This window comes from Mirounga leonina, unplaced genomic scaffold (genome assembly GCF_011800145.1).
Source record: "Mirounga leonina isolate KUSES-001 unplaced genomic scaffold, KU_Mleo_1.0 Mir_454, whole genome shotgun sequence".
Taxonomy (NCBI): domain Eukaryota; kingdom Metazoa; phylum Chordata; class Mammalia; order Carnivora; family Phocidae; genus Mirounga; species Mirounga leonina.
The window spans coordinates 1,512,788-1,538,359 of record NW_023270763.1 but is presented as its reverse complement, the minus strand read 5'-3'; the positions used below and the strand labels follow the sequence as shown (position 1 = coordinate 1,538,359).

Below are 25,572 nucleotides of genomic sequence, written 5' to 3'. Positions count from 1 at the left end.
AACAGCTGCTCACTTGGGTCAGCTGGTGGGACAGAGTGTCCTCGTTGTTCTTGGTCTCACTCCGGCCCAGTGCTCTCGGCCTCCGAATGGCCTCCAGGGCCCAGTGTCCTTCGGGAGCAGAGGCGTCTGCATCTGCTGGGCGCTGTGGACGTGGGCCTCCCCTTGGTGGCAGGCTCTGAGCTTAGAACAACACTGTTCAAGTTGGCTACTTAAGACGCCCATAATTGGAAGGGGAGCCTTCCCCGTCCCGCATGGCAGAGGATTGTAAATCTTCTCTGATTAAAGGGAGCGGATTCAGAGGGTGGGAGAGAGGAGTTGGAAACAAATTGGCAGCACGACTCCCTTCCTTTTGCTGATGGGGAAAGTGGTTAATTAGGTGATTTTTCTCTTCCTCTGACACGTGCAAATGAGACTCTGTTAATAACTGAGCCGTTACGTAAATGGTAAAATTTTAACACCCATGTCAACTTGTCAGGCATGTGTGCAGAGTGGAGGTGACCTTGAGGGAGAGATGCTCGAAGGCTCTTGCGCCTCGAGGGCTCTCTGCGGGCAGGGGCGGGGGCACTCCACTCCCATCCTCCAACTCGTCCATGCCTCGCAGCTACTGAAGATGAAGGTAGCAGGACGAGTTGCCAGGATGAGGTTAGTGGTCATTGCCTGGGGTCCAGGCTTGGCTCGCCACGCTTCTCCCCTGCTTCCTGTGTGCGGGAGCGCCGGCGCCAGGCTCTGGCCACCTGTGGGTGCGCGTGCGTGGGGGTCTTGGGAGCTGGCAGTCCTGGGTCGGCGGGGCTCAGAGCAGGACCCTGAGCGCATTTATCGCGCTCAGGAAGCAGGCTCTTTGTTCTCAGACGTGCGCAGCTGAGACAGTCTTTTCAATCTCGTTCCTGCCAAAATGCCGGAATCCACAAAGCTGCTGCTTTCTCGCATGGGCTTTCGGGAGGAAACAGGAACCCGGACAGCGTTCAGGTGGGCTTTGTTGGCCCGCTCCCTGTTTCCCAGCCAGTCTCCGTCAGGGGCGCGCCGGGCCGCTGGCTGTGGGCCTGGAACCTCAGCCTGCGCCTGGCATTTGCTTTCTCTTCATCCCAGGCTCTTGACAGGTGGTTATGGGATGCTCGTGCCCACCCCCGCCCCAGGGTTCTAGGCTGTGTATGGTCAGAGGGGAAGCCCCCAGCCAGCGGTAGTGCCGCGTGTGGAACGTGAGCCCGTGAGGACCCAGCCCTCCTCTTGAGCTCCGCGGGCACCGGGACCGCCTGCGTCTTGGCCTTGCGGCCGGGTGGGCCCTCTGGGAGGGTTGTTTGCGGAGTGTGTACCCCTCAGGGTCTCTGGCCTGGTCCTCAGGGCTGCCAGCAGGAAGTGATGGCTGAGCTGGTTCCCAGCTCGAGGCAGGGAGGCCCTGAACGTGTTTGGAGGATTTTGAAGAGGTGGATCTTCTGGTTCAGGTTCCTGGGGCTTTGATTCCTTCCACCCTGATGCACACTCTCCACTCTCCACTCCTGCCTGGCTTCTGGGCAGCAGGTTGTTAGTACGGTGGAGACGGGTAGCTGTCTGTCTTGCAAATCTAAAATGAGTTTTTACTTTTTAAATAAAAAGAAAGGAACGCTTGAATATTTGCAGCTGGGAGATGGCAGAGATTAGAAATGCCGCTTATCTCTGCAGCACAAAAGAAGGGGAGCGGAGTGCTGCTGAATACTGATGAAGCCGAGGCAGGGCGAGCCGCCGTGGGGACGGCCGCCCTTGCTGATGAGTTCCGTGGGGACAGGGCCGGCGTTCCCAGCTGTGCTGTGGGCAGGCGGGCGTCTCAGGCCGGGGTGGGAAAGTCGCCCTGGCTCCGGCTGGAACTTGCTGAACTCCAGATGCCTTGTTTCCGGAGTCCTGCCCGGCCCCGGACCGTGTCGTCCCCCCACCTCCACCGTCTCCTGTGCGGCCTCCGGGCCTGCAGCACCTGCTGTCTCTCTCTGTTGCTCTCTCACTGCTCGCGTAGCCGCTGGGTGAGGTACAGGGTCCCCTTGGCCCGTGTGTCTCCACGGCCTGGAGCCCCGCGGGCACGTACCGTCCGCACTGCTGCACGCTGTGTGTTCCTCAGCGTCGCTCACGCCCCTCGCCCGCAAACCGGCTAGGACTGCGTGCACACACGAGGGCACGCTGCCGTGTGCCCGGCCTCCTCCCAGGCTGCGGTCACGGCTGCTGTATGCAGCCGGCTTCCGTCAGGCGGCCCTTGCATTCTGCCACGCTGTGGGCCTGGCCTCCCTCCCTGCAGCCCCGTCTTCCGCCTGCTCCGAGCTGGTGCGTTCTCGCTAGGTGGACGCCAGCACCGTCCTGCCTTCCGCAAGGACTAGACCAGTGTGGACGGAGCACTTCTGGGGGTGGAGCCTGATTGATGGGGCCACGCTGGGGGCTTCTTGCGGAGGCCTGCGCCCACGTCACCCCAGACCCTGAGGCCGTCCTGGAGTCTTCTGAGGTGGAGCTGAGTGAGGTGTGTCTTCGGACTAAGGGTGACCCGAGAAGGCAGAGCTGTGCAGCCGGGGGCCTGCTCTACCAGGGCCTCGACGGGGTCCTTGTCCCTCGGGCCTCCCTGCATCCCCAGAGGCGCTGCGTGCTCGGCGTGGTCTTGTGTTGCTGGTGTGTGTGGCAGCTGACCGTGTCCGAGGTCATCAGACACCCCGTGTGTAGGAAGGGGGAAACTGAGGCACGGGGGGCCGCTGCCTGGGATCGAGTGCTGGCCCACCGTGCGGGTTTGAGAGTGGGTCTCTGCGTCAGTGGTGACTTCTGTTGCTGGTCACGCCTCTGTGCCCAGCCCTCATTCACATCGCTGGTCTTACTTCCGGCATAACGGAGGGACCCCGTAGCGGGCCAAGGAGACCGAGGTGGGGAGTGAAGACCCTCGTCCTGAGCCGCTCAGCCACTCAGGGGTGGGTGGGGGTGGGAGTTGGGACTGGAGCCCACGTTCTGACCCACACGAGTTGCCCCTACTCTGTGTCCTCAGCCCAGCCTTGGGTTCAGTGGCGCTGGGTGGTGCAGCCTGAGCCAGCCCATGCCCTGGGGTCCGTTGTTGGGTTCCTTGGAGGGGCTTGAGTTGACCGGTCTGCCTGAAACAGGCACGAGAAGGTTCTCCCGGCACCACAGTCCTCTGCCACGGAGGCTGCATCTTGGTGACCCTGGCCTGGGCCCTTGTGTCGTCTGCTGAGGAACTCCATGATGTCGCCTCGGCCCCCTTGCCTCCTGCACGTGGTGAGCAAAGCAGAAGTGGGCATCCCAGGAGGGCAGCAGAAAAATGCAAAACCTGGTGCAGAGCAGTGCGGGAAAAGACACGGGCGCTGGGGAGTGAAAACCAGAGGTCAGGTTCACGTTCAGCCATGGGGTTGCAAGTGCCCGGGAACCAGATCTCCTGCATTACCCCACAGGTGGGGACGCTGTGGGGTGGACGGCCACAGCCCACATGCTCAAGAGGGACTGGGTTTGCACCTGACCCACCACACGAGGGAAAGGCTTCCTTTTCCTCCTGGGAAGCCTGGTTGTGGCCGACTAGGACAGCCTTTTGATGGGCCAGTCTCTTGGAGGCCGTCCTCCTCGTCCAGGTGGGGACCACACGCTTGTCGTGAGTGGCGCCTGCTTCCTCGTTTCTGTGCCCTCCAAGGCGATGTCACGACACGCTCTCTCCCCCTCCTCAGGGAAGCACAGCCTTCCCCGGGGGAGACCCTGCACCCCGTACTGTGCCGGGTGCTCCCCCTGAATGTGCTGTACGTGCCCCCTGTCCGCCTGCTTGCATGTCCACGGACGCTGTGGCTTCTGCAGGTGCCCCCCTCCCCGCTCCCCTCCCCTGCCGGGCTGGCTCGTGCACGTGCGTGCCTCCCTGAGCCCCGGAACCTGTGTCCTCACCCTGTCAGGCCTCCCCGCCATGCGTCCGAGTTGTCTTGTTTTAGTGACGACCGGCGCCACTCACATCTCCCCAGTCAGCGCTCATCGTGTTGCCTTTGCTTTCGCGAGTGACCGATGCCCCTCTGTCTCCGGGAGCACGCGGACCCACGTGGTCTGCAGTTAAAGGAAGGGTGGGCATGAAAAAGGTAGAAAAAACTTCCTTTAAAAAAAGTCAAGAGACGTTATATTTTACAAAAATTTTTGTAATCAGTTTTTTAACTATTTTTCAGTTTGAGGCATTAAGTGTTGTTGTCCTAACTTAAAACGAAAAACGGTAGCGTATATAAGAAAAGCACAAATCTCCCGTGAACAGTGTAACCAGCTCCCAGGTCAAGAAGCAGACGGTCCCCAGCCCCCGAAGCGGCGTCTTGCCCTTTCCCGTCTCCTCACCTCTTCCTGGAGATCGCAGCCTGGCTGTCAGTGTCGGCGGGGGGTGCAGCCTGGTGCCCGTGCTCCCTCGGCGGAGTCACGTGGTAGCCCGCCTGCAGAACGGCACGGACGTGTGTGCGGTCCTGCGCTCACGTGCAGGACGAGGGTCCTGTGCCGTGTGTCGCCCTGTGCCCTTTGTCACCGCTCCCTGGGATTTAAACCGCTCTGCTGTTGGCGGGCGGGGTCCCCGGGGGCGCGGACGGCAGCCTGTGGTCCCTGTGCTGTGCGGGGAGCCCGGCTCGCATCGTCTGTCCCCGCCGTTCCAGCGGCAGGCACCCGCGTGTCTACTCGTGCGATGTGCGCGTTTTCCCCGTCGTGCCGTTTGCGTCTTACGCGCTGCTGATCCGTACGGGGTCCTCAGGTAACTTGTGTGTGTTTGTATCCGTAGCAGACTTGTTCTCGTCGAGCCCAACTCATCAGTTTTTTCTGCGCAGTGACCTCTCCTTGTGTCTTTAAAGAAATCTTTGGTTACCTAGAAACACCTTCCGTGTTTGTTTCAGAAAGCTTTCTCGTCTCGCCCTTCGTGTCTAGATCCCCTGTCCACCTGACGTGTGTGGCATGGTGTGAGGTGCAGGGTTTCAGAATCCTGCTTTTCCAGGTGGACCCGTCAACCTGGTCAGTTAGGGAAAAGACCACCTTCCCCTGCTGGACTGTTGTGATTGCTGTACATGTTTGCCGCTGTTCCCTTAGTTTCTTATCCCGTCTGTCCACCCGTTTCCTTCTGATGAGTGTAGACAGAGGAGGATGAGGCCAGGAGGCTGAGCTCTGGAGGAGGCTGGATTGAGGGGGGTCTGGGAGCCACTGATAAGGGTGTGTCACGGAGCAGGGCTGACCAACGTGTGGCTGACTCAGGCTGACCCGGTAAGGTGACCCTTTGGGAGTTTGCAGCGTGGAGTTCGTGGTGGCCTTGACAGTAATGGGTTCTGTGGGGGTGCGAGTGAGTGAGCATGGCCAGAGCCCTAGTGAGGTGGCTTGATTGGTTTCTGCAAAGGGAATGGGCCAGTCGGGCCAGGGTCTTCAGGGCATATGTGCCGACAAGACAGGCTTTGTTTAGGATACGTGTTAATGGGGACGGCCTGGACAGCGGGCCTTGCCGGAGATGAGCATGTCACTGATGAGAGGGGGTGGCATCAGGGTCTGCCTTGGCTGGGACGTGGACAGCTGCCCAGGCCAGCAGGAGGGGATGCAGAGAGTGGACCCAGGGGAAGGAAGGTGTGGTTTGGTCCGTTTTCTCAACGGAGTGCAAAGCAGGACCCGACAGCCGAACCTGAGGTTGGTGGAGATGGGGGCCTGAGATGGCCGTGGGAGACAGTGGGCCAGGGTCGTGGCATGGGGGGGTCTCCAGCCAGCAAGGCCCAGTGTTCCCTCAGCGATGCTCATCAGTGCTGCTGCAGGGGTGTGACAGATGCGTCGTCAGCCCCTGCGGTGCAGTCGGGAGGGGGCAGAGGTGCAGCCGAGTGCAAGGAGTGGTTCTCGCCACTGATGCTGGACTTCGCACTGGGCCGACGAGGGGGCGAGGGGAGTGGAGTCTGTGGTCTGTGGGCAGCGGGGACTGAGCCGGGGCACGGTCAGGCCCCACTGTGGGGGCTGCCGAGGTCGGTGCGTCAGGCGCTGGGGGGGCAGGGCAGGAGCCGAAAAGGCACATCGTGGGACCAGCCCGGCTGCCAGGTAGGCGTGCTGTGGGGAATGGCAGCGAGGCCAGATCTGCCGGATCTCAGAGTGTGTGGGACTGAACCCCTCTGCTGCTGTCACTGTCGTGCTGACCGCTGGCCTCCTCGTGACGCCCCTGGCTATGCCCCGAGGACGCCCTCGCCCGCACGCCAGCAGCATTCACGCGGCTGTAAAAATGTAGGTCACGGCGGGCTCTGCTGGAACCCTGGAACGGCCTCCTGTCTGAGGGGGAGCTGAACGGTCTGTGTAGCGGCCCCCGGAGCCCGCCGTGGTTCCCCAGCCCTGCCTGTGACTTCCTCCCCGTCTTCGCGGTCTCCCTGCTTGCCGCCGCCCCCCAGGCCCCCACGTCAGGGGTCATCCTTTCTGGGGTGGGTGGCTCTTCCCCTTCTGTGATGGTTTCCTTTGTGCCGCTTGTCTCTTCAGTTTTCCCGTCCCTGGGAGCAGTTTCGGTGCGTTCAGACTGCGGCCTGACATTGCCGTCCCGCGCCTCCCCGGCTGGCTGCGCTCTTCTCAGGGAGCGCCTCCCCGCCCCGCCGGCCCCGGTCAGCACCCCTGAGTTTTCCCGGCCACCTCATCCCGGCTCCTCTGGCTGGCCGGAGCCCGGCGTCTACGGCTCCTGGTGTGCGCGCCGTTGGTCGTGGGCGCGCCGGCGGCGGGGCTGGTTCTCCCCCAGGTGTGCTGCGTCTGCCTTGCCCACGTGCTGGGAGGGAGGGCGGAGGCCAGAGCGGTGTCAGCCCTTCATTTGAGTAACTTTTTTGGGTTGTGATTACAAAAGGAATCTATTTTCATTTACAGCATTTGACAAAAACAAAGCCAAACAAAACCAGGACAGCTGAGAATAAAGGTTTCCCACAGTCCTCTGTCCGGTGAAACCACGGTGAACATGTTGGCTGAGACCCTTCCTCACATAGAAAAGCTGTTTTCCTGATGTTTTTAGGAAAATGTAATACCCTGTGAGGTGCGTGGTTTGGGTTTTCTTATCTTATTTAATCTCATGAGCATTTTCTTTTTATTTATTTATTTGTTTATTTATTTGACACAGCGAGAGAGGGAACACAAGCAGGGGGAGTGGGAGAGGGAGAAGCAGGCTTCCCGCCGAGCAGGGAGCCCGATGCGGGGCTCGATCCCAGGACCCTGGGATCATGACCTGAGCCGAAGGCAGACGCTTAACCGACTGAGCCACCTAGGTGCCCCTCGTGAGCATTTTCTATGGTAAATATTCTTTTAAAACCTAACTTTTGGCTGTAAACTTTCTTTACGAATGCTTTATTGACCCAAACTTGTTAGATACTTTTTTCATTTTGTCAATTTTTCTAAACAACACTGGTTGATACGCATGTCCCCAAACCTCTGTTTGCATCACTGACCGTTTCTCTGGGAGGGGAATGGTTGTTGGGAAAGATCGCACGGTGTCCCGTAAGACAACACGTCTGTGCCATTTTAATGTGCGGGAGTCCTGGTGCTTGTTCAGCAGTGATGGGAGGCCGACGGGAACCTGCAGCCCTGGGTGGGCGCAGGCCCGGCTCCATCCCTCATGCGCCGTGTGACTCGGCCAGGGACTCGTGCTCTCAGAGGTTCACGAGGGAAACAGGAATAGGAATGACCCACGTCAGCACGGCCGAGGTCCCTGTGCTTGGCAGGACGTTCTCTGTCAGCACCTGCTGGGCGTCCCGCACCACCCCTCCCGCGGCAGCCAGGCTTCTGACCCCAGTCCGTTTGTTTGTGCCGCGCTGGTGGTTCGGTTTTCATCAGACCCTTCTCCTTGAGGGGCACGCTCGTGCTAACCCCGCTCTAGGCCTGTGGGACAGCACCCTGTGCTCAGCGCGGGCAGGACTCCGTGCGCGGTGCTGGTGCTTTACTTGGGTCCCCACGTCCTGCTGTTCTCACGTTCAGTGCTGTGGGCCGAGACAGACCATGGATCCTCCGCCCTCGCGGCCCCGGCATGGAATGGTCCCAGCTCCTGTGCACCCCAGCCCCGTGTGTAGACTTGCAGAGGGAGAAGCTGGGGTGAACTTGGAAGTCCTGTTTGCAGATGCGTGGTCACCATCTTGGCCCCACTCATCTCAAATTCCCGGCAGTCTTGTTTCCTCTAAGGCTCCATGCTTTAGCTCATCTGTGACCTCAGTGTTCCTAGCTGCTCCTTGCCCTGGCTTGGGGCACCCCGTTCCTCTGCCACCTTCTCTTTCAGCCTGAGAGGAGCAGAGCGGCTGGGGGGCGCGGTCCGTCCCCCTTGAGGCATCTCCCGGGCCCGTGGGAGGGGGGTGGGCCGTGCCGGTGTTGTGTGCATAGTCTCTGGCCATCTCCTGTTCTGTCTTTGTCCTGCTCCTTGTCACCGACTGAGTAATTGTCTGGAGTCTCTAATTGGAGAGACTCTGGCAGCTCTTGTCTTTAGTCCCCGTGTGACTGGGACTTGGTTAGTTCTGAGGCCCAGGTGAAGCTTTGTAATTACTGCTTGTGATCCTTTCCGGAGGGCCGGCTTCGCCCCCTTCCCCTGCCTTTGGGTTTGGTGCATTTCGGGACTCCCTTCCTCCCCGTCAGGTGTCCTGGCTGGATACAGCTCTGTGGGGCAGGCCTTGGGAGTTTACTCGCCACACCCCTGGCGGAGTCTCAGGAAGCAGGCCTCTGGCTGTGCCCTCCAGCATGGGCGTCGGACTCCCATGGAGCTCGAGCTGCCCACGTCTCAGGCCGGGCTACAGGGAAGAGCCCTCCCGTGCAATGAGGACGCCCCCTTCCTGCGGCCTGGTCGCAGCTGTCTGATGTCTGGCATTAGGGGAACACGGCGTGTCGGCATTTCCTCTTGAATAGCGCCTTATCGAGGTGTCCTCACATACAGTCAAATGCTGACACCCCACGTACGACCCAGCACTTGCCCTCGAGCACACTCATCTCGGGAAGTCGGGCTCCCCGCACGCCCTCCCCGCCACTGCCTGCCCTGCCCCCGGCTGCCGGGTGGGTTCAGTCCCCCTTGCTGCCCGGCGAGGTTCTGGCAGGGTCCCGTGGCTTGTTGGTCCCTGTGTGCCTGGAACATACGTGGGCAGTGTTTCTGTGCGGGTCTATCTGAGCGCATCCTTGGCACAGAACGTGGCATGTGCCGGCATGTGCTCCACGCAGCATCGGCCGCCGGGCTGGGTTGAGTTGGTGCCGCGGAGGCCGGGGTGGCTGCCCGGGCTGCTCCCGCGCCTTTTCCTCGTCACCCCGCACGCCCCGCCCCTTCTCGAGCGCTTGCCGACCCATCAGCTGTCGTCGTTTGTCAAGTGCTCTCAACAGAGACGTGACTTACGTATTTTTCACCTTGTTTGCTCATGACCTTTGTCCTGTTTTTCTGTCTTCTTAAAAATTAATTTTTTTAAAAAGATTTTATTTATTTATTTGAGAGAGAGAGAATGAGAGACAGCATGAGAGGGAGGAGGATCAGAGGGAGAAGCAGACTCCCCGCCGAGCAGGGAGCCCGATGCAGACTCGATCCCGGGACTCCAGGATCATGACTTGAGCCAAAGGCAGTCGCTTAACCAATTGAGCCACCCAGGCACCCTTAAAAATTAATTTTTAGAGGAGCTTTTAATAGCTCGAGGAAATTAGCCCTTTGTCTGGAAATACGGTTTCCCAGTTACACATTTCCCTCTGTTTGCTCATAATATTTTCTTGCAGACATTAGTTTTTAATTGTCATCTAGTTGAGTCCGTGAGCCTTTTCTTTCAGCGCTTCTGTTTTGTTTTTGTTTCTGAGTGAGTGCAGAGGGGACGTCCTCTTTCCTCTGTCTTTAACGGTCTCTGCGGTATGTTCTCTCATGGTTCTGGTTCTTGTGCCTAGAACCCCTGACCACCGAGGCCCCGTCTTGTGATCAGAGCAGTGGGCTCTCACTGTGTGTTCCAGAGATTCTGGTTGTCCTAACAAGATTCTGTGGACAGCCAGTATTTTCTCGACGCCGGGCGCCTCTGGTTTAGGAATTTTCAGTCCCGTTTCCTTGTTTTGAGCATGAGGACGCGCCTGGCTTTGGTTCCCGTGGCCGCGTGCGGCGTCTGCCTGCAGCGTTCCTGGGCCTGTGCTGGCAGGTGCCCGGCAAGCACGTGGCACTCCCCTGCTGCACCCCACCCCCCACATCGCCCGGCCCTGGGGTGCACTGAACTCCTTGTCTGCCCTTCATTAGTTCAGGATGTTCTGCTGACCACCTCCTAGGTGTTGGGTGCCGTGCATGGTGTTGCCCTCCCGCAGCTCACCGTCTGGTGGGGATGGAGGAAGGGGCCCACTGTGTGCTGTGCTGAGATGCTGTGGGAACTAGGGAGCTGGGTCTAGCTGGGCCGGGCAGGGGCTGGGCCGGGTGGCAGACACAGCGGGAGAGGTGAGGGAGAGAGCAGTGGGGAAGGAAAGGGGCGTCTAAAGGAGTGGACGGCTGTGGTGGTGGCCGGGGGAGGGAGAGGCCGTGGAAGAGAGGCTGCAGGCAGGTGAGGTCTCCCTCAGGCGGGTGTGCCCCAAGCGGACTGGGGCTCAGCCTGAGCAAGCCGTCACCTCCTGAGGGCGCCCCGGCTTGCTGTCCTGTTCTCAGTGACTCAGCCTGGCGAGGTACAGGACAGGGGCCTGCAGGAGAGGAGCTGGCGTGTTCCAGCCCCCGGGCCCGCCCGTTAGTCCTTGCTCCGCCAGGAAGCAGTGAGGTGCAGTTGGGATCTTCTTTCCGGAAAAATGCTCCATAAGCACCTCTCACTATTATCATTTCAATGGGACTTTGTCTACTACCGTGATGAAGTCTGGGCTCAGCGGAGCCGGCTCCTTGCTTGCGTAGTTGTGTAACTTTGGGATGCTAATCTCGTAGACAGATGGCCACTTTGAAATCCATTTCCTGTGAAGAGATTGTGTGAAGGGAAGCACTTTTCTTTGTCACCAGCCTGCTTCCTCCCCTTGCTGTGGGACTGCTGGGCGGGGTTCTTATCCTGAAAGGCACTGGGGATGCGCACCAGGAAGGGGGCTCTTCGGGAGGCAGCATGACTCACCGAGACAAGCCCTCGGCCTTCAGTGCGTGGCTCCCGGTCTGTGTTTGCAGGCTGCCGGGGGCGCGAGGCCGGAGCCTGCCGCGTCCTCCCAGAAGCACCGGAGGTCCTGCCCCCCGTGGCCTCTGGGCCCAGTCCGTCCGCGGGAGGCGGGGCCCTGAGCCTCCTCCCGTGCCTGTGCCGTGGGTCTGTTGCCCCCACCTGCCATGGAGGTTCCGTGTTAGACTTCGTGGTGGATCACAGTGTCACCCTGGCATCAGCAGGGCGAGCCGGCGAGCCTAATGAGGAAGGGCTCGGCCCTGGTGTCCCGTGAGCTTTCCTCGAATGTTGCCTTGCTTCTGTGCCCACGTATTCAGACTCACCGGATGGGCCTCCCCTCCTTGAGTTGGTGTACGAAGCTCATGAGGTAGGGGTTTTTATCCCATTTGTGGGCGAGGAGGTTGAGGCGTGGTGGGGGCGTCTCTGGTGCACCGTCTGACGGCAGAGCCCGCATCCTCTCTGGCTTCCACGGGGTGTTCTGCAGGGTAGCCCGCGAGTTACTCCACCAAGTGCGCCTTGTTTAAAATGTTCAGAGTCACACAAAGCATGTTCTCCTACCACAAAGGGATGAATGTTAGAAGTCAGCGACAGAGGGAAATTTGGAAAATCCACAGACAGGTGGACATGAAACCACACACTCCCTAATACTGATGGGTCGAAGGAGAAACACGGGAAATTAGAAATGACCATGGGATGAGTGGGATGTACACGCAGCACACGCAGTGCCCATAGGGAGACTTACAGCTCTAAAGGCCCGCGTTAAAAGAAGATCTCAAATCGATAGCTTTCCACCTTGGCAAGCAGGAAGAAGATGAGCAAACTAAATCTACAGGAAGTAGGAGGGAAATAATAAAAATTAGAGGTGAATGGAAGAGAGGACAGAAGAAAAGAACAAATAGAAAGTTATTTATTTGAAAAAAACAAATGAAACGGACAAACCTTTAGCTGGAGTGACTGAGCAAATGGGAGAGAAGTGTCAGCAAAGCAGCAGTGGGAGCGGGGACATCGTTACGGGCTCCATGGAGGAAGAAAGGCCTGTGAGAGCATCATGGAGGATCGTGCGCCCACACGTTAGACCGTCTGGGTGGAACCCGTCTCGGTGGAACACACAGCGCCAGAACGGATCGAAGACGTGAGAGCTACAAATGGGCCTATGTGGTTAGTAATCAGCAACCAGAGTATTTCCAGCACAGAAAGTCCCAGGACCAGATGGCCTCGTTGGAGAATTGTACCTTACGTTTAAAGAAGGAACTTACACTGATCTCTCTCAAACTATTCCAAAACGTGGAAGGGGAGGAGTCCCTTTCTCCCTCATCTTACGGTGCGCAATTTCAGAAGCACGCACTTGGGCCCCTGCCTTAGCACGCCCACAGTGACTCGGGTGGGTCATAGAGCTGAATGCAAGAGCTCACACTTCAAACTCTTGGAAGAAACACTGGTGTCCTGAGGCTTTGTGACCTTGGACTAGGGAGTGGCTTCTTAAATACGATGCCAGAAGCACAGAGTGTGTCATCGAGATTAAACGCTTAAATGGGTCAAAGGACACTGTTAGGGAAGTGAAAAGTCAGCCACAGAATGGGAGAAGAGACTTGCACATCGTGTATTTGACGAGGATCTAGCATCCGGAACGTATAAAGAATCCTCACAGCTCAGTTTAAAAATGGACAAGGGGCCTGAACAGACGTCCCTCCGCAGATGACGTGCAGACGGCCCGTATGCGATGTGGTTAGGGTGGCTACTATCAAAAAACCAGAAGACAGCAAGCGTTGGCGAGGAGGTGGAGAAACGGCGACCATTCCGTGTAACGCGGTGCGGGAGCCGTGGAAGACGTGGTGGCTCGAGCAGACGCTTGCACAGCCGTGCCCGTAAGCGCAGTGTTCGCGGTGGTCCACAGCGGGAAGCAGCCCACCGGCCTGTCAGCAGGTGAATTGATTAACTAATTTAAAGAAAGCGGTGCGTCCAGACAGTGTGGTTATCACTCAGCCTTTAAAAGGAAGGGAATTCTGGTGCCTGCTCCGGCCTGGATGAGCCTTGAGGACATGGTGCTCAGTGGAAGAAGCCGGACACAAGACACATGCTGTAGGATCCCGTTCGTATGAGGTCCCTGGAGTCGTGTCTTCAAACTCAGAGAGACAGTAGATGGTGGGACTGGGGGAGGGGAGGGGTCAGCGTTCCATGGGGACAGGGTCTGAGTGTGGGAAGACGGAACATTCTGGAGACGGGTGGTGGCGGGTGCGCAAGCGTTATGTATGTGCTCAATGCCCCGGGAGTATGTACTTAGCAGTGGTTAAAACGTATGCTATGTATATTTTACTGCAAACACAAAGGGCAAAGGACTTAAGTAGACGTTTCTACAGATGCACAACGATCCCATGAAGAGCGCTGAAACGACTGTGAGACGCCACTTCACACCTGCTGGGACGGCTGGCAGCGGGGGGAGGGTGGCGTAGCTCCTGGCACAGTGAACTTCTCTAATCGTGCGTCCTGACACGTGATGTCTCTAGAATGTGAACATAAGAAAATGGGAAGTAACCAGCGTCGGTTGAGGCTGTGGGGAAAGGGGAGCCTCACAGACCGTGGGCGGGATGCGAGGCGGTGCGGCCGCTGTGGGAACCAGTCTGACGGGTCCTCGGGCATGTCCCGCATGTCCATGTAGGGCTGTTCCCGAGGGGATTGGACGTTCACCCGAAAACCTGCCCTGGAGTGCTCAGGGTGCTGCTGCTCACAGGAGCCAGAAGGCGGACAGAACCCAAATGTCCGCCAAGTGACGTGCCCCTAAGCCAGGCGTGGTGCACCTGTCCCGCGGATGTACCGTAAGGACGGACCTGAACCCGTGGTGCTCAGTGAGAGGGGCCCGTGTGCACGATTCCACGGGGATGGAACGTCCACACTGGGTGAACGCACAGACACAGACAGTAGGTTATGGGCACCGGGGCTGGGGAGGGGCCGCCCGTGGGCTTGGGGTGAAGAAGTCTTCTTGAATTCATGTTATGTTTGCACAGCATTGCAAATATACTAAAAACTCCTGAATTGTTCACTTTAACACGGTTGAAATGGTGAACTTCATTTTGCGTAGGTATTTATCTCAAAAAGCAGGTCGGTTATTTTACAAATGGTTTTGTAGTGCCAGTGACTGAGAGGCTCATTGAGCGGATGCCCCCCTCTCTGTGTAAGTGGGGTCGGGGGGATGCACAGCACGGATGCGCAGCGCGGGGCAGGTCCGTGGCCCCTGGCGGTTTAAGGACGAGGGGCAGGCGTGTGGAGGGCGCTCCTGGAGTGTGCTCGGTGCTGGAGTAGACGAGAGCTCACTGGGGCCTCGGGGCAGTGTGAACTCGGTGCTCATCACTCCTTGGTGGGCACAGGGCCATGACTCAGGCTCCTGGGGCTGCATCCCCTGGTGTTGGAATGGGGTGTTGCAGTGGGGGCACCCACTCGCCACTGCTCCCTAGAGTTGGCCGGCTGTGTGATTGGCCGTGAAGGGGTCACTTTGGGGGACACGGGCTTCTAGTCACCAGGTCTCCGTGTCTGATGTTTGGGAGCATGGCCATGATGAACTTGGGGCCACGTCAGGGCATTGGCTTCTGTATGTAGGTGGTTGCTGGAGCCTTAGCGCGCAAAAGCAAGGCTGAGCCTTGGGGCGTTTTATGGGATTTTAAGTCCTTTTGCCTGTCCTCTTGGCCTCTGCTGGTGAGACGTCTCTCCTCAGAGCCATCATGCCCTCTGTCTTGCCCGTGAGCTCCCTAAGGGCTGTCCCCCCGTGTCTGCTCTCCCCGGGCTGGTGCCTGACCCTCAGTGTGCACTGATTTGTCGGCTTCGTGAACAGTGAGTCTGTGGCTGTCTTGGGGCCAGTGATCGTGCCTCCTGCGGGCTCAGGGCTATGTCCCTGTCTCTGGCGGGAAGAAAGGTGGGCCGCAGCAGGCCGGTCCCCTTGTTGAGATCACACCCTTGCCTCTGTCCTGTCTGCCGCCTCCTTCCTTCCTGCCCAACGGTGCTCCCTGGGACCTGGCCGTGGAAGCCTCGGGGAGGTCTGGGGGGCACGGCAGGGATGGCCCGGGAGGCTGGCTGTTCTTGGTGCTCGCCTCTGGGATCTGCTCTGGTGGATGGGCTGCTGGGTGTTCCTGTGCCGCCCTGCCCGGTGGGTGTTGTGGGCGCTCACCACCTGCAGGTCACTGGTTCCTCTCCTGAGCGTGGCAGTGGGGCCACATGGCTTGCCTGGCACTCCGTGACTGTCCTCTCCGTTGGCCAGGCTCCTTTTCTCCTCCAGGGATTTCAGAAAATTAGCAAAGTATTTGTAATTACAGCAGGCCTTTATTTTTCTACACTATCGATTCAGACACTTCCAAACTTGCAACCGTCTTGTCCGGTCTGGGGAATAAAGCTGAATGTCCCACCACCGCCCCGTGACCGCCGCCCTCCCGGCACCGTTTGTTCAGACCCGCCTCAGGTGCACAGATTGCAAGGTGATGTGCAGGGCTCACCGCAGTGTGTCGGGGAGTCTTCGTGTCCTCGGCCAGGTCTGAAGCTGGCTGTGGTCCCATGTGCCTGTTGGCCCCAGGGAACACGATGCAGGCGGTCGTCCGGGTGTGTCTGGAGCCCCCAGGCCAGCCTGCCTCGGCGGGAGAGCTGGGAGCCCTTCTGCCCGGGCCCCTGGTCCCCCGCAGAGGTGTGGCTTCCGCATGCGGAGCCTGCCCAGCGCCCCTCCTGCCGCGGAGCATAGCCGTGCCCCCGCAGTCCCGACAAGCGCTAGCCCTTCCTTCAAAAGGTCATTTCTGTCTCAGTCAGTTGTTAAAGTTCAAGAGGAAATAAACTGCTTGTAGCTGGTGTTTCTCAAGTGTCAGCTCTCCAGGCCCCCGAGCCCTGGGCTGAGCAGGAAGTGGGGTTAATAAGTGAGCTGCTGTGTTGACACGGTGATGGGTGAGCAGACGCCTCTCCCGTCTCAGCTTCACCAAAAAAATCGTAGAAGAGAAACTAATGATTTCCTCCTTTCGTTTCTGTTGTTCGGCATGGGAAATGCTTTAGAGATGTTTGTTGGTGGGGTGCCAGCCCTTAGAGAGCTTGTCAGCCACGGGCAGCTGGATGTCGCCCCGGGGAGGGAGCGCTCCTCCCCAGCATGCCCCCACGCGGCCCCCGTGTCCTGCACCCCTGATGGGGGCTCCTCCCTGGCGTGGGGGGGACAGCGGCTGTCCCCACAAAGGGGCCATACCTAACTGGGTATTGACTTGTGCTTTGGGTCGAGGACAACAAAATCGATGGGAAAGTGAACAGGCAGGATGGGCTTTATTAATCAGGCACCGCCGGACGTCTGGAAGGACAGGGCTTGTGCGCAGGTGCTGGTTGCAGGCTGTGCCGCGTGAGGCTGGACCGCGGCGGTCCATCGATCGTCGGTCGGCACGTCGGGGGCCTCGGCCGCGGAGCCTCGGCCGCGGAGCTGCTAATGGGCTGGTGGCTGACGCCAGACACAGATGTGGGGGAGATTCTGCGGGCTCATCTGCCACCTCCTCTCCCACCTCGATGCCTCCCGCCTCGGCCAGGCCTCTCTTGGCCTCCTGCCCTCCCTTGGAAACGTGGGAGAGGCTGGGTGGGAGCCCCTTCTGGGGTGGCTGCATCCCCCGCCCCCTTCAGTCCGTGGGAGGTGGGAGGACACCCAGGTCTGCTCCTCCGCGAAGCCCCAGTGCTCATGCAGCCCGCCTTCGGAGCTGCCCCGGACACATGTCCAGTGGTCGCCGTCACGTGGGGCCCTCGTCAGCCCGCTTAGCATGGGACCTGTTGCTTGTCTGTGTTCTGTTGAACATGTGCTGATCCCTTTTATCTCCCCGGCTGCACCTTCCAGAAGGAAACCCGAAGTCCACAAGGGAATCCATGTGGGCACAGGACCCGGCGGCCAGCGATGCAGCCCCTCTGGCTGGAGGCTGACCCTCACCAAGCAGCCCTCCACCTGGGGATGGCTCTGAGAAGCCCTGTCACTCAGATCCCCTGAAGCCTGCACGGCCCCTTGATCCTGGAGGCCAGCTGCCTTGCCCCCTTCTCTGTGCCTGGTCCTCACCAGGCCCTCCTCACCCAGGTGGTGGGGTCTCCCCCATCCTTTGCCCCCACACTGCCCCCTCGCTGTGCTCTGGGTTGGCTAGAGTTTGGCCCCTCCAGGGCTCTGTGCACCCTCCCTATCCCTCTGGCTGGGTGTCCTCCTGCCCTGCATCCTGGCAGCCCTGAGCCATCCAGCTGCTGGTGACTCCATATCAGCTGAGAGTCTGGCCGTGTCCTCCAAGCCTAGTGTCACACAGGGCAGGTGTCCTGTGCCCAGGAGCAGCACCTGACCTGCACGAGTTACACCTCCCTGTGTCGGATCAGCTAGTTCTGACCTGCTGTCCACTCCTTGGCCCTTAGCCCTGATCTGTCCATTCTACGGCTTGCCCGTTCTTTCTGCTGGACAGACTTCTAGAATGTTCAACCTTTCAACATTCCCTGCTGAGCCTCGATGGAGCCAAGAGCTTGCCTGTGCTGTCTGGGGCTAGACCTGTGTGTGTCCATCCATCCTGACTCAGCCTGGGAGCCCAAAAACCCTAGACAGAGAACGGGGTCACCTGCTTGAGGGTGGTTTGGCCTGGGCAGTGGCCCTGTGGGGTGCACAGGCCCTCCTGTGAGTGAGTGAGCTGCTGGGGGCCAGATTTTTCCCATGTGTTAAATTGGAGAAGTTAGCGGTTTGAGCTACATTTCTGAGAGCCCTAAGGAAGACGCTTGAGGGATTTTGCAAAAGTGTGAATAAAATTCTGTTAATGTTTTTTTAGTTTTGCACAGAAGTGTACTTGCTAGAAGTCAGTGTGCATGTGTTGCCCTATTTGTCCCTTCCCCTGTTGGAGACCCCCGTGGGTTAGCTTGTGCCGTGCAGTTAACGTTCTTGGGCAGTGGTCAGCATAATCCCGCGCTACGTGCCAACACCTTGTCCGAGTGCACTGGTTAAAGGTTTGCTCGGCTCGGAGTCGTCGTTTTGAGCTCGAGTCTGGCAATGGCGTTTGCGCACTCCGTGTTTACGAGCCAGGCGGGACTTGGCGCGAGGCCCTGGTCCCACACCAGGTGCAGAGCTCCAGGGGATGACTGTCCTTCCTGCATCACAGTACCGCCCTGTCCGGGTCCTTCCCAGAGGCGGTGGCCGGTCCTTGGGCCTCTGCACATGGGGGGTGGGGGTGGCCGATGCTCTTCTCTGGGAGAACACAGACAGCTGGGGGTGGGGGTGGTTGTGTAGAGGTCATGCAGGGCCTGAGCCTGCATCTGCCGTGTCTCCAAGAAGGTCATTAAAATGTCTCCTGCCACTTTAGAGTGAGCTGTGTCCTCTGTTCCTTGAAAGTAGATGTTCTCAGGCGGGGACTTTTCTGCGAGGATGACGTTAAGGGGCCGCAGGTTAAGATGGTTCTCAAGCTCAGACCGCGTCTCCTTCATCAGACGTCAGCTCAAAAAGGCATTGATCGATGGGCATGCCGACTTCTCCTTCAAGCACTAAGCGCTTTGTTTTGGACTCCCAAAGGCTTGCGGAAATGCCAGTGACCCCAGAGTTCAGCTTACTCTTGGAACTAGCGGTTTAATGTTTTATGAGTTTTTCTTCTTTGCTTCCCCAGAAAGGCTGAGGTTCACCAGAGAAGACATGCTGGCAGGAAGAGTTGGCCATCCAGGCACCGGTGTCGTGGGTCAGGGCCCTGGGCTCGGTGCGCACATAGGGTCCCTTTCTGCCCCTCGGCATGTGGGGAAGCGGGCAGGGCCATCTGTTGCCTGGTGGTTTGAACAACTCTTCTGGCGCACTTTGGCCTGGATCCGTGGAAACGTCAGAGAACCGTGCTCCTGTGGGAGGCTGGGCCTTCTTGGTTCCTGAGGGCCTCGCTCTTCCTCACCCTCTGTCCTGCTAGGCCAGGATCCCCGCATGGGCCCGGCCGCCTGACTGTGCAGCCAGCCGTTTCACTGTCCCCGTGGAGTTTGTATCCAGAAGCGAGCCCCTCCTGGCTCCTCCTCCCCAGCCCTGCTTTGCTTTGCTTTCCTTTGCAGCTGGGTGGGTGGCTAAATGGGGAGGGTGGTCTCCCATTTGCTCATCTGCTCAAACGCCCTTTGCCTCGAGCCCCCTCCTTGTCCACGTTGGGGTCCCTCTCCCCGGCTCCCTTCCCGTGGGACGGAGCCGTGCCCTCGGCCCCCACGCCCTGCCCTGCACGCCTGTGCCTGGACGTTCCCCCACGTGCCAGTCACGCCTGTGTGTGTTTGCTGCCCGGTCGTCCTGTGCTCATGGTAGTGGCTGAGTTGTGTGCACGGACCCGAGTCCCCTCCCCACACTCTGCTTTGCGGCGGGGGCGCTGGGGGAGGCTGCACCAGCAGGGCCCCCGTGGAGGTCGGACTCGCTGGTTCAGCGGCGCCCACAGCTCCGGGAACAGCTGCTTCTTGCGGCGGCTGTTCCGTGATGTCAGGGCTTTGTCGTTCTGGCTCGGCGATGGCTTGACAGGCGGCGACAGCCCTGTGTGTCACCTCCTCTCGCCCCGCCGGCCTGCAGCCCCACGAGGTTGGCCGGGGCCTCTCGTTCCCTGGGTTTGTGCAGGGCCCACAGAGCTTGTTGCTGGGGGAGCCTCTGGCCACTGATGGTGCTGGGCAAGCCTCCAAGGAGCGTTTGGTGGTGCTCCCTGTCGTACCCTCGGGGGGATTTTACCTTCGTTCTTCTTTGGAACAGTTGAGCGCAGACCACGTGTCAGGCCTCAGGGCAGGCCTTGGGGTGTGGTGCTGACAGCCCTGAGGGGGGAGCTCATCTCATGGCTGTGGGCAGGGCTGCCCGCCCCGAGCTGGCCCTGTAGGGTCGCCTGTCCTCTGGTGTTACTCCTTCCCTTCCTGGTTTCCTGGGAAGCATCTTACCACTGGGAGAAGCAGGTGTTCTTTCTACCTGGGCCCGAGGGCTTTGCTAACCTGGGCTCAGCCCCAAAGCCATGAAAGGCCCCGTCACCTTTCCGTGGGGGCCGCCAGACGCACGGGGGTGCTGCCTCTGAGTTGACAGGCTTGTTTCTAGGACACGTCAGGACGGGGCTGTGGGCTCTGGTAGGACACCGGGGGGCTGAGGCCCGCTGGTGCTTTAAGGGCCTGCACGGTGAGCTGGCAGCCAGCTGATGAAGATACAGGCGTCCTGTGCCCCGGCTTGCCCCCCGGCTGCCACCTGCTCTTGGGGGGTGGTCTCCCGTCTGACCCCCACATGGCTGTGAGGGCATCACGCTGCCACACGGCGGGGTGGGGGGCTTGGCAGACTCCCCCAAGGCTGTCCCCAGCAAGCCGGTGCTCAGGGCAGCTTCTGAGCAGCTTGCTTGGATGGCGTGCTGGCCGTGGTCTTGCCCTGGCGTGCACAGACGAGGGAACGGGGCCATTCGCATTCGCCTCCCGTGTTGGAGCATGGATTCCAGGCCCTCGCGAGCCGCCCACCTGAGTTCAGTGATTCTGCCGTTGCTGTCGCAGTGCTTGATTGTCAGGTCGGTCTATGAAGAGTTTCGATGGAGTGAAAGCTCAAGATAACCTCTTAATAGGCCTGTTGCAAGTGAACGTGGGCGCCTGTTTTTACGGGTCTGGTCGTGGAGCACCCGGAGGGGGCAGGTGTGGTCGGTCAGGTGTGCAGCTGGGTCACACCTCGGACGGCCAAAAGCAAGTGAGAGCCGGGGGCCCAGCCCGTTCCGCTCTCTCAGTGTGTGGTTCACCTTCACCTGTAAATTAAATAACAAGACCCCATGCTCAGTTGTGGGAGAGGAGAAATGAGCATCGTCCGCGTCCCTGCAGATGAAGGTTTTCTCCGGATCGAGCGGTCGAAGCCGAAAGGCTGCGGTCGGAGGCCAGGTGTGGCTGAGCCCCTGGGTGCCCTCCGCGGCCCTCAGCCCGAGCCCGGCGCGGTCCCGCCGCCCACCTCTGTGAGCGCTCCATGGTCCCCTGATGGCACAGTCCCAATGATACTCTGCTTCCCGGGGCTTTTGAGATTGTACGGATTTCCTTTGGGAAGAGGTGCCTTCCCCGCCCTGAGGGTTTAGTTCCTTACTGAGGGTCCTTTCCCAGTATGCCTCCCTTTCTGCAGAGCTCTCTTCCCGGGGGGCTCCCCTGGTCATCGTCCCCTCCATCAGGCCCTGGGGACGGCCACCCCGGGTGTAGAATCGTGAGGCTGTGTGGTCTTGGGAGTCAGAGGCTCTTCCTGCTCATGCCGGGCACTGGCTGCCATTGGCTGTTCAGGAGCACTTCAGAAGCAGAGGGCGGCCCCAGGCAGGACTGAGGGACTAAGGGCATTTGGGGGGAAAGAGGGGCAAAGACCAGGCTCTGAAGCTGCTTCAGGGCCATGCTAGGGAGTTGGATGTTAGCCCGTGGGCGGTCGGGAGGGCAGGGCCGGCCCTCTGAAGGGTCAACCTGGAGGGGGCTGGCCCACGCGGGACCCGCAGGGAAGGTCGCTGTGCCGGGGGTGTGGCCTGTCGTGAGCAGCCACTGAGGGGTGCCCCGGCCCACCGGGGTGTCAGAGTTCCTGCTGGTGGCCGACTGGGCCGTGCGGGGGGGCGCGGGCTCCAGCTCAGGGAGGTGGGGGCTCCCCCAGCCCAACTGCACATCTGGCTGGTGTGATCCGGATGGAAGTGCTCATTGGTAATTTAGCCCATTCAGAAGTGCTTTCTCCCGAAGCGCTGTGTTGCTGACAATTTTTCCCATTGTGTGTGGGGTTGAGCTCCCCCCTCCCCCGCCGCCTGCCGTGTTCTGGGATCACCCTGGGTGTCTCTTTGAAATCCAGACACTCCTGAAAAGCTCTAAGTAGCTATTCACCAGTGAGGAAATGGCAGCGTGCCGCTTGCACGTGCGGCTCTATTTCGGGACCTGCGTGACGAGCATGTCCTGGTCCTGGGGGGCCCACGGCTGGGGTGGCGTCCGCGGGCCCAGCCTCACCGCTCTGCCCTTTCTCCTTTCTCGTGCAGTGCCCGCGGGCTGGAGAAGGCCCTGCAGCAGCTTCAGGAGGAGGTCCGCCAGGTCAGCAGCCAGCTGCTGGAGGAGAGGAAGAAGCGGGAGACGCAGGAGGCCCTGGCGCGGAGACTCCAGAAGCGGGTCCTGCTGCTGACGAAGGTACGGGGCATGGCGGGGGCGCCCAGGCTGGCCCTGCTCGGGAGGCCTGCTGTCCCGGCCAGCAGCCACCAGCCCATCCCTGCCACGTCCAGCTGGAGTGTCTGGTCCCCAGGCACCCATGGTTGACAAGATTGCTACCAAACGAAGGGCACTTAACCACAGTGGTTTATGTGGTTGGCCGGTCAGGCTTGTGTGGAGTTGCCTGGTGTTCCCCCCTACCCCCCACGGAAGAGCGTCCGCTTCCTTGCATCAAAAGCAGACTCGTGGCGGCTTTCTCAGGCTGTGCTTTTATCCTGGGATGCTCGCGGGGTTCTTGAGTCACAACAGAGACTTCCCCAAACCCCGGTGGTCCCTTTGGGACTCAGAGGGCCCAGGTGTGGGCCCTTCTGGATGGCCGTCCAGTGACCCAGTGCTCCTGGCGAGGGGCAGGGCTGGGGGCTGTGCTGACCTGAGCTCCCTCTTGCAGTTAGGGTCCATCCTGCCCTGGGTTGTGGGCGGGGGCAGCCTTCTCTTCCTTCAGTGACCTGTGAGCACAGGGTAAACGGTGGTACGTCTGTGACCCGTGGTTTGGAATGAGAACTGTCTGTGGGGTACAGATACCCTGGGCAGAATGTTCTTGTTCCCAGCCTCGTGGGTGGGGCCGGGCTCTCTCTAATCGTCCTGTGCCTGACGAGTTTCCGATGTCTGGCTCGACAGAGTCCGCTGGAACACAAATTAAGGTTTTCTGTGGGAGCGTGTTACTTAAACATTCCCTTGAGTGCTGAAGTTTCAGAAGACAGGAAGAGAGAGGCTGATTCTGTCCCTAAACGCTCTCCAGGCACAGATGTGGGGTGTCTAGCTTGCTGGGCAAAGACACCTCTTGTCTGCCCCGAACCCGACACTGTGTGGACCGAGTGGGCCCATCCCAGGGATCGATGGTCCGCCTGGGGGATGCCTGGAGTTGTGCCTCATGCTCTTGGCCTCTGGGACCTCCTGCTTATGAAGCTTTGAGGGGACAGGTCATATTTCAGCTACGAAAAGCCTGCCATTTCATGGCTTCTCCGGCACATTCCTTGCCGTGTTGTCGCTTAAGAGCCTTGGCATCACTCAGGGCCCTGGGTCCAGGGGCTTCCCACGTCAGGCTTGGCCGACCTCTGCACACAGGCCCCTGGTGCTGCCCCCGGCCTCCTGGCTCTGTAGGTGATCCCTGCGGGGGAGTCATGTGAAATGCCCTCATGCGCCACCCCCATGGCTGAGCTGGGGCCTGAGCACTCAGTTTGTGAAAGTCATGTGTGGGATTTGGGGGAGTGGGCACGAAGGTGCTGTCAGTGCTGCTGGTGTGGGTCCAGACCGCAGGCGGTGGGGGTGGGGGCAGCGGGAACAAGAGGCAGACGGCACGCCTGCCCCGGAGGGCATGTCCATGGCTTGGATGGAGGAGCTGCGTGTGGCCGGGGCGTGGGACGTCTGTAAGTGGGGGTGAGGCCAGGCTGCAGTCCCTGACGGGGGAAGCTCGGGCTTTCCTGCAGAGACGAGCAGGGGGAGCTTCCTCTGTGACCTTGGGGAGGCGCTCAGTCCCTCTGGGTCCCCGTTTCAGAATAAGCAGGGGTGTGGTGCGCTGAAGCAGCCTCATGGGCCAGCCCGACGGGCTCCCGTGTGGACAGTGATCGCGGGGCCTGTGAAAGCCACGGAAGGAGGAGACAGGATGGAGGTCCCCGAGGGACTGAAGCCTGGGATCACCGCACCATCCGGCAAGCCCACCTTGGGCTTTTACCCACAGGAGACCGAATCTGCGTGTGGAACAGGTGCGCGCACCCCATGTTCTCAGGCGGCATTGTTCACAGCAGCCCAGGGGCCTGGCAGCGGGGGGGGGGGGGCGGGCAGAGAAGACAGGGCGTAGGCGCACAGTGGAATATCGCTCAGCTATGAAAAAGAAGGAGATCCTGCCATTTGTCACAACGTGGGGGGACCTGGAGGGCATTGTGCCAAGTGAAATAAGTCAGAAGCACACATACTGCATGGTTTCCCATGTGGAGTCTGAAAACGCTGAAGTCACGGGTGCTGGATTGGTGGTTCTGGGGCAGGGGCTGGGGTGGCGAAATCGGTGGACATGGTCAGAAGGGACAGCCTTCACTTGTAAGATCCATCATAGAGGGAAAAACACCAGCCACAGATGTGGTGCGTGCCCGCCACTCCTGGGAGGCTCTGGGTCACCCCGTGCCGCGACTCGGTGACAGCGCCGTGTGCCGCAGGAACCGTTGAGTCCCCTTACACGAAGTGTTGCCCTTCTCAGATCTCCTGTGGGTCATGCAGGTGTGCTCACTGTGTGGCAGGGGAGGGATTCAAGTGCAGAGAAGCAGCTTCTGTGCACGGGGCCAGTGGGTCCTGCGTTCATGCTGAGTGAGTCCCTCTGGGAAGATCTGCCCGTTGGCTGTCAGCACAGCGCAGCCTCCGTTTCAGTGGGTGTGCGAGCGAGCCCCACACCGGGGGGCCAGCCGCTGCGAGCCCTCTCTGTTGGCCGAGGTCACTTGGGTTCTAGCGGTTAGAATCCCCGTGGGAGATCCCTGTCAAACCCGCGCCTCGCGACGGGAGCTGGTGGGTGTGACCCCCACCCGCAGACCCCGTGGCCCTCCGTGCCCAGACTGTGCCCCACCTTTGTGAGGTTTTGGCCTGGTTGTCTTGTCGGGCATTTTCTGTCCTGCAAGCTGACTGTCTGGGTCCCAAGGCAGGAAATTTCCATTCTCCCTGTCTCAGCAGGTTGGAAGTTGATGGCCCTTCCCGGCCTCATTCCGTCCCCATGCTGACCTGCGGCGCTCACGGGCCTTGCTGAGTTCGGGAGAGAGTGGGTATTGATTGCCTGGCGCTGACTGATGCGTTGACCGTTGCTCGAAGGCACATTCCCGATGGGTCGATAGCAGTCTCCCGCGCCGCCCTGGGTCCGGCTCGCAGGGGCCCGGCTCGCCAGCCAGTGGGGTGATGAAGTCGTTCATCAGGCTTGTCTATGTGCGCGGGGGTGCCAGGTGCACGCCCACCGTGTGTCCACGCTCGCGGTGAGCCCGCGAGCTCCGAGGCCTGTCGGTCAGACACCAGCCGGGCCTGCTCCTGTTCAGGTGCTTCCTCCTCAGGGCGCCTCCAAGGTGGCCGTTCTTGGGGCTCGAGGGAGTTTGGTCACTCGTCTTCCCCTGTCCTTGCTGAGGAGGGACCCACCTCCGTGGGGCAGAGCTGTGTGTACCGCGCCCCTGCCCCCGCCGCGGCTCTGTGCCAGGCCGACCGCAGGCCTGCTGGCTGGGCTCTGGGCGCCTGTGTCCCGTCGAGGGCCCTGTTTGTATGCTTGACATTTCCACGTACAGTGCTTGGAGTGTGCGGTTTTATTTTGAGACCTTATTAAGCGGCTCTAGTCTAAGGGTTTAATTGTTACTGATAGCTGAGAGTGTAATCACCTTGGTAAAATACCGTGACTATTTTAAGCAATTGA

The 25,572-nt window shown here is 60.0% G+C and overlaps 1 protein-coding gene across 10 annotated transcripts in view; it reads left to right on the top strand.

The window, feature by feature from the left end:
* Window positions 1–25,572, top strand: part of MAD1L1 (mitotic arrest deficient 1 like 1) — a 312,404-nt gene that overhangs the window by 103,318 nt on the left and 183,514 nt on the right. For 8 of the 10 annotated variants that reach the window (XM_034988250.1, XM_034988249.1, XM_034988247.1 and 5 more), the window contains one exon: window positions 21,977–22,121. The exons of 1 other annotated variant lie outside the window; for it this stretch is intronic. In XM_034988250.1, coding sequence (XP_034844141.1) covers window positions 21,977–22,121 — 145 coding nt within the window. Of the gene's footprint in view, window positions 1–12,516; window positions 12,960–21,976; window positions 22,122–25,572 lie in introns of those variants that run through there. One more of the 10 variants, XM_034988252.1, reaches the window with a different exon arrangement.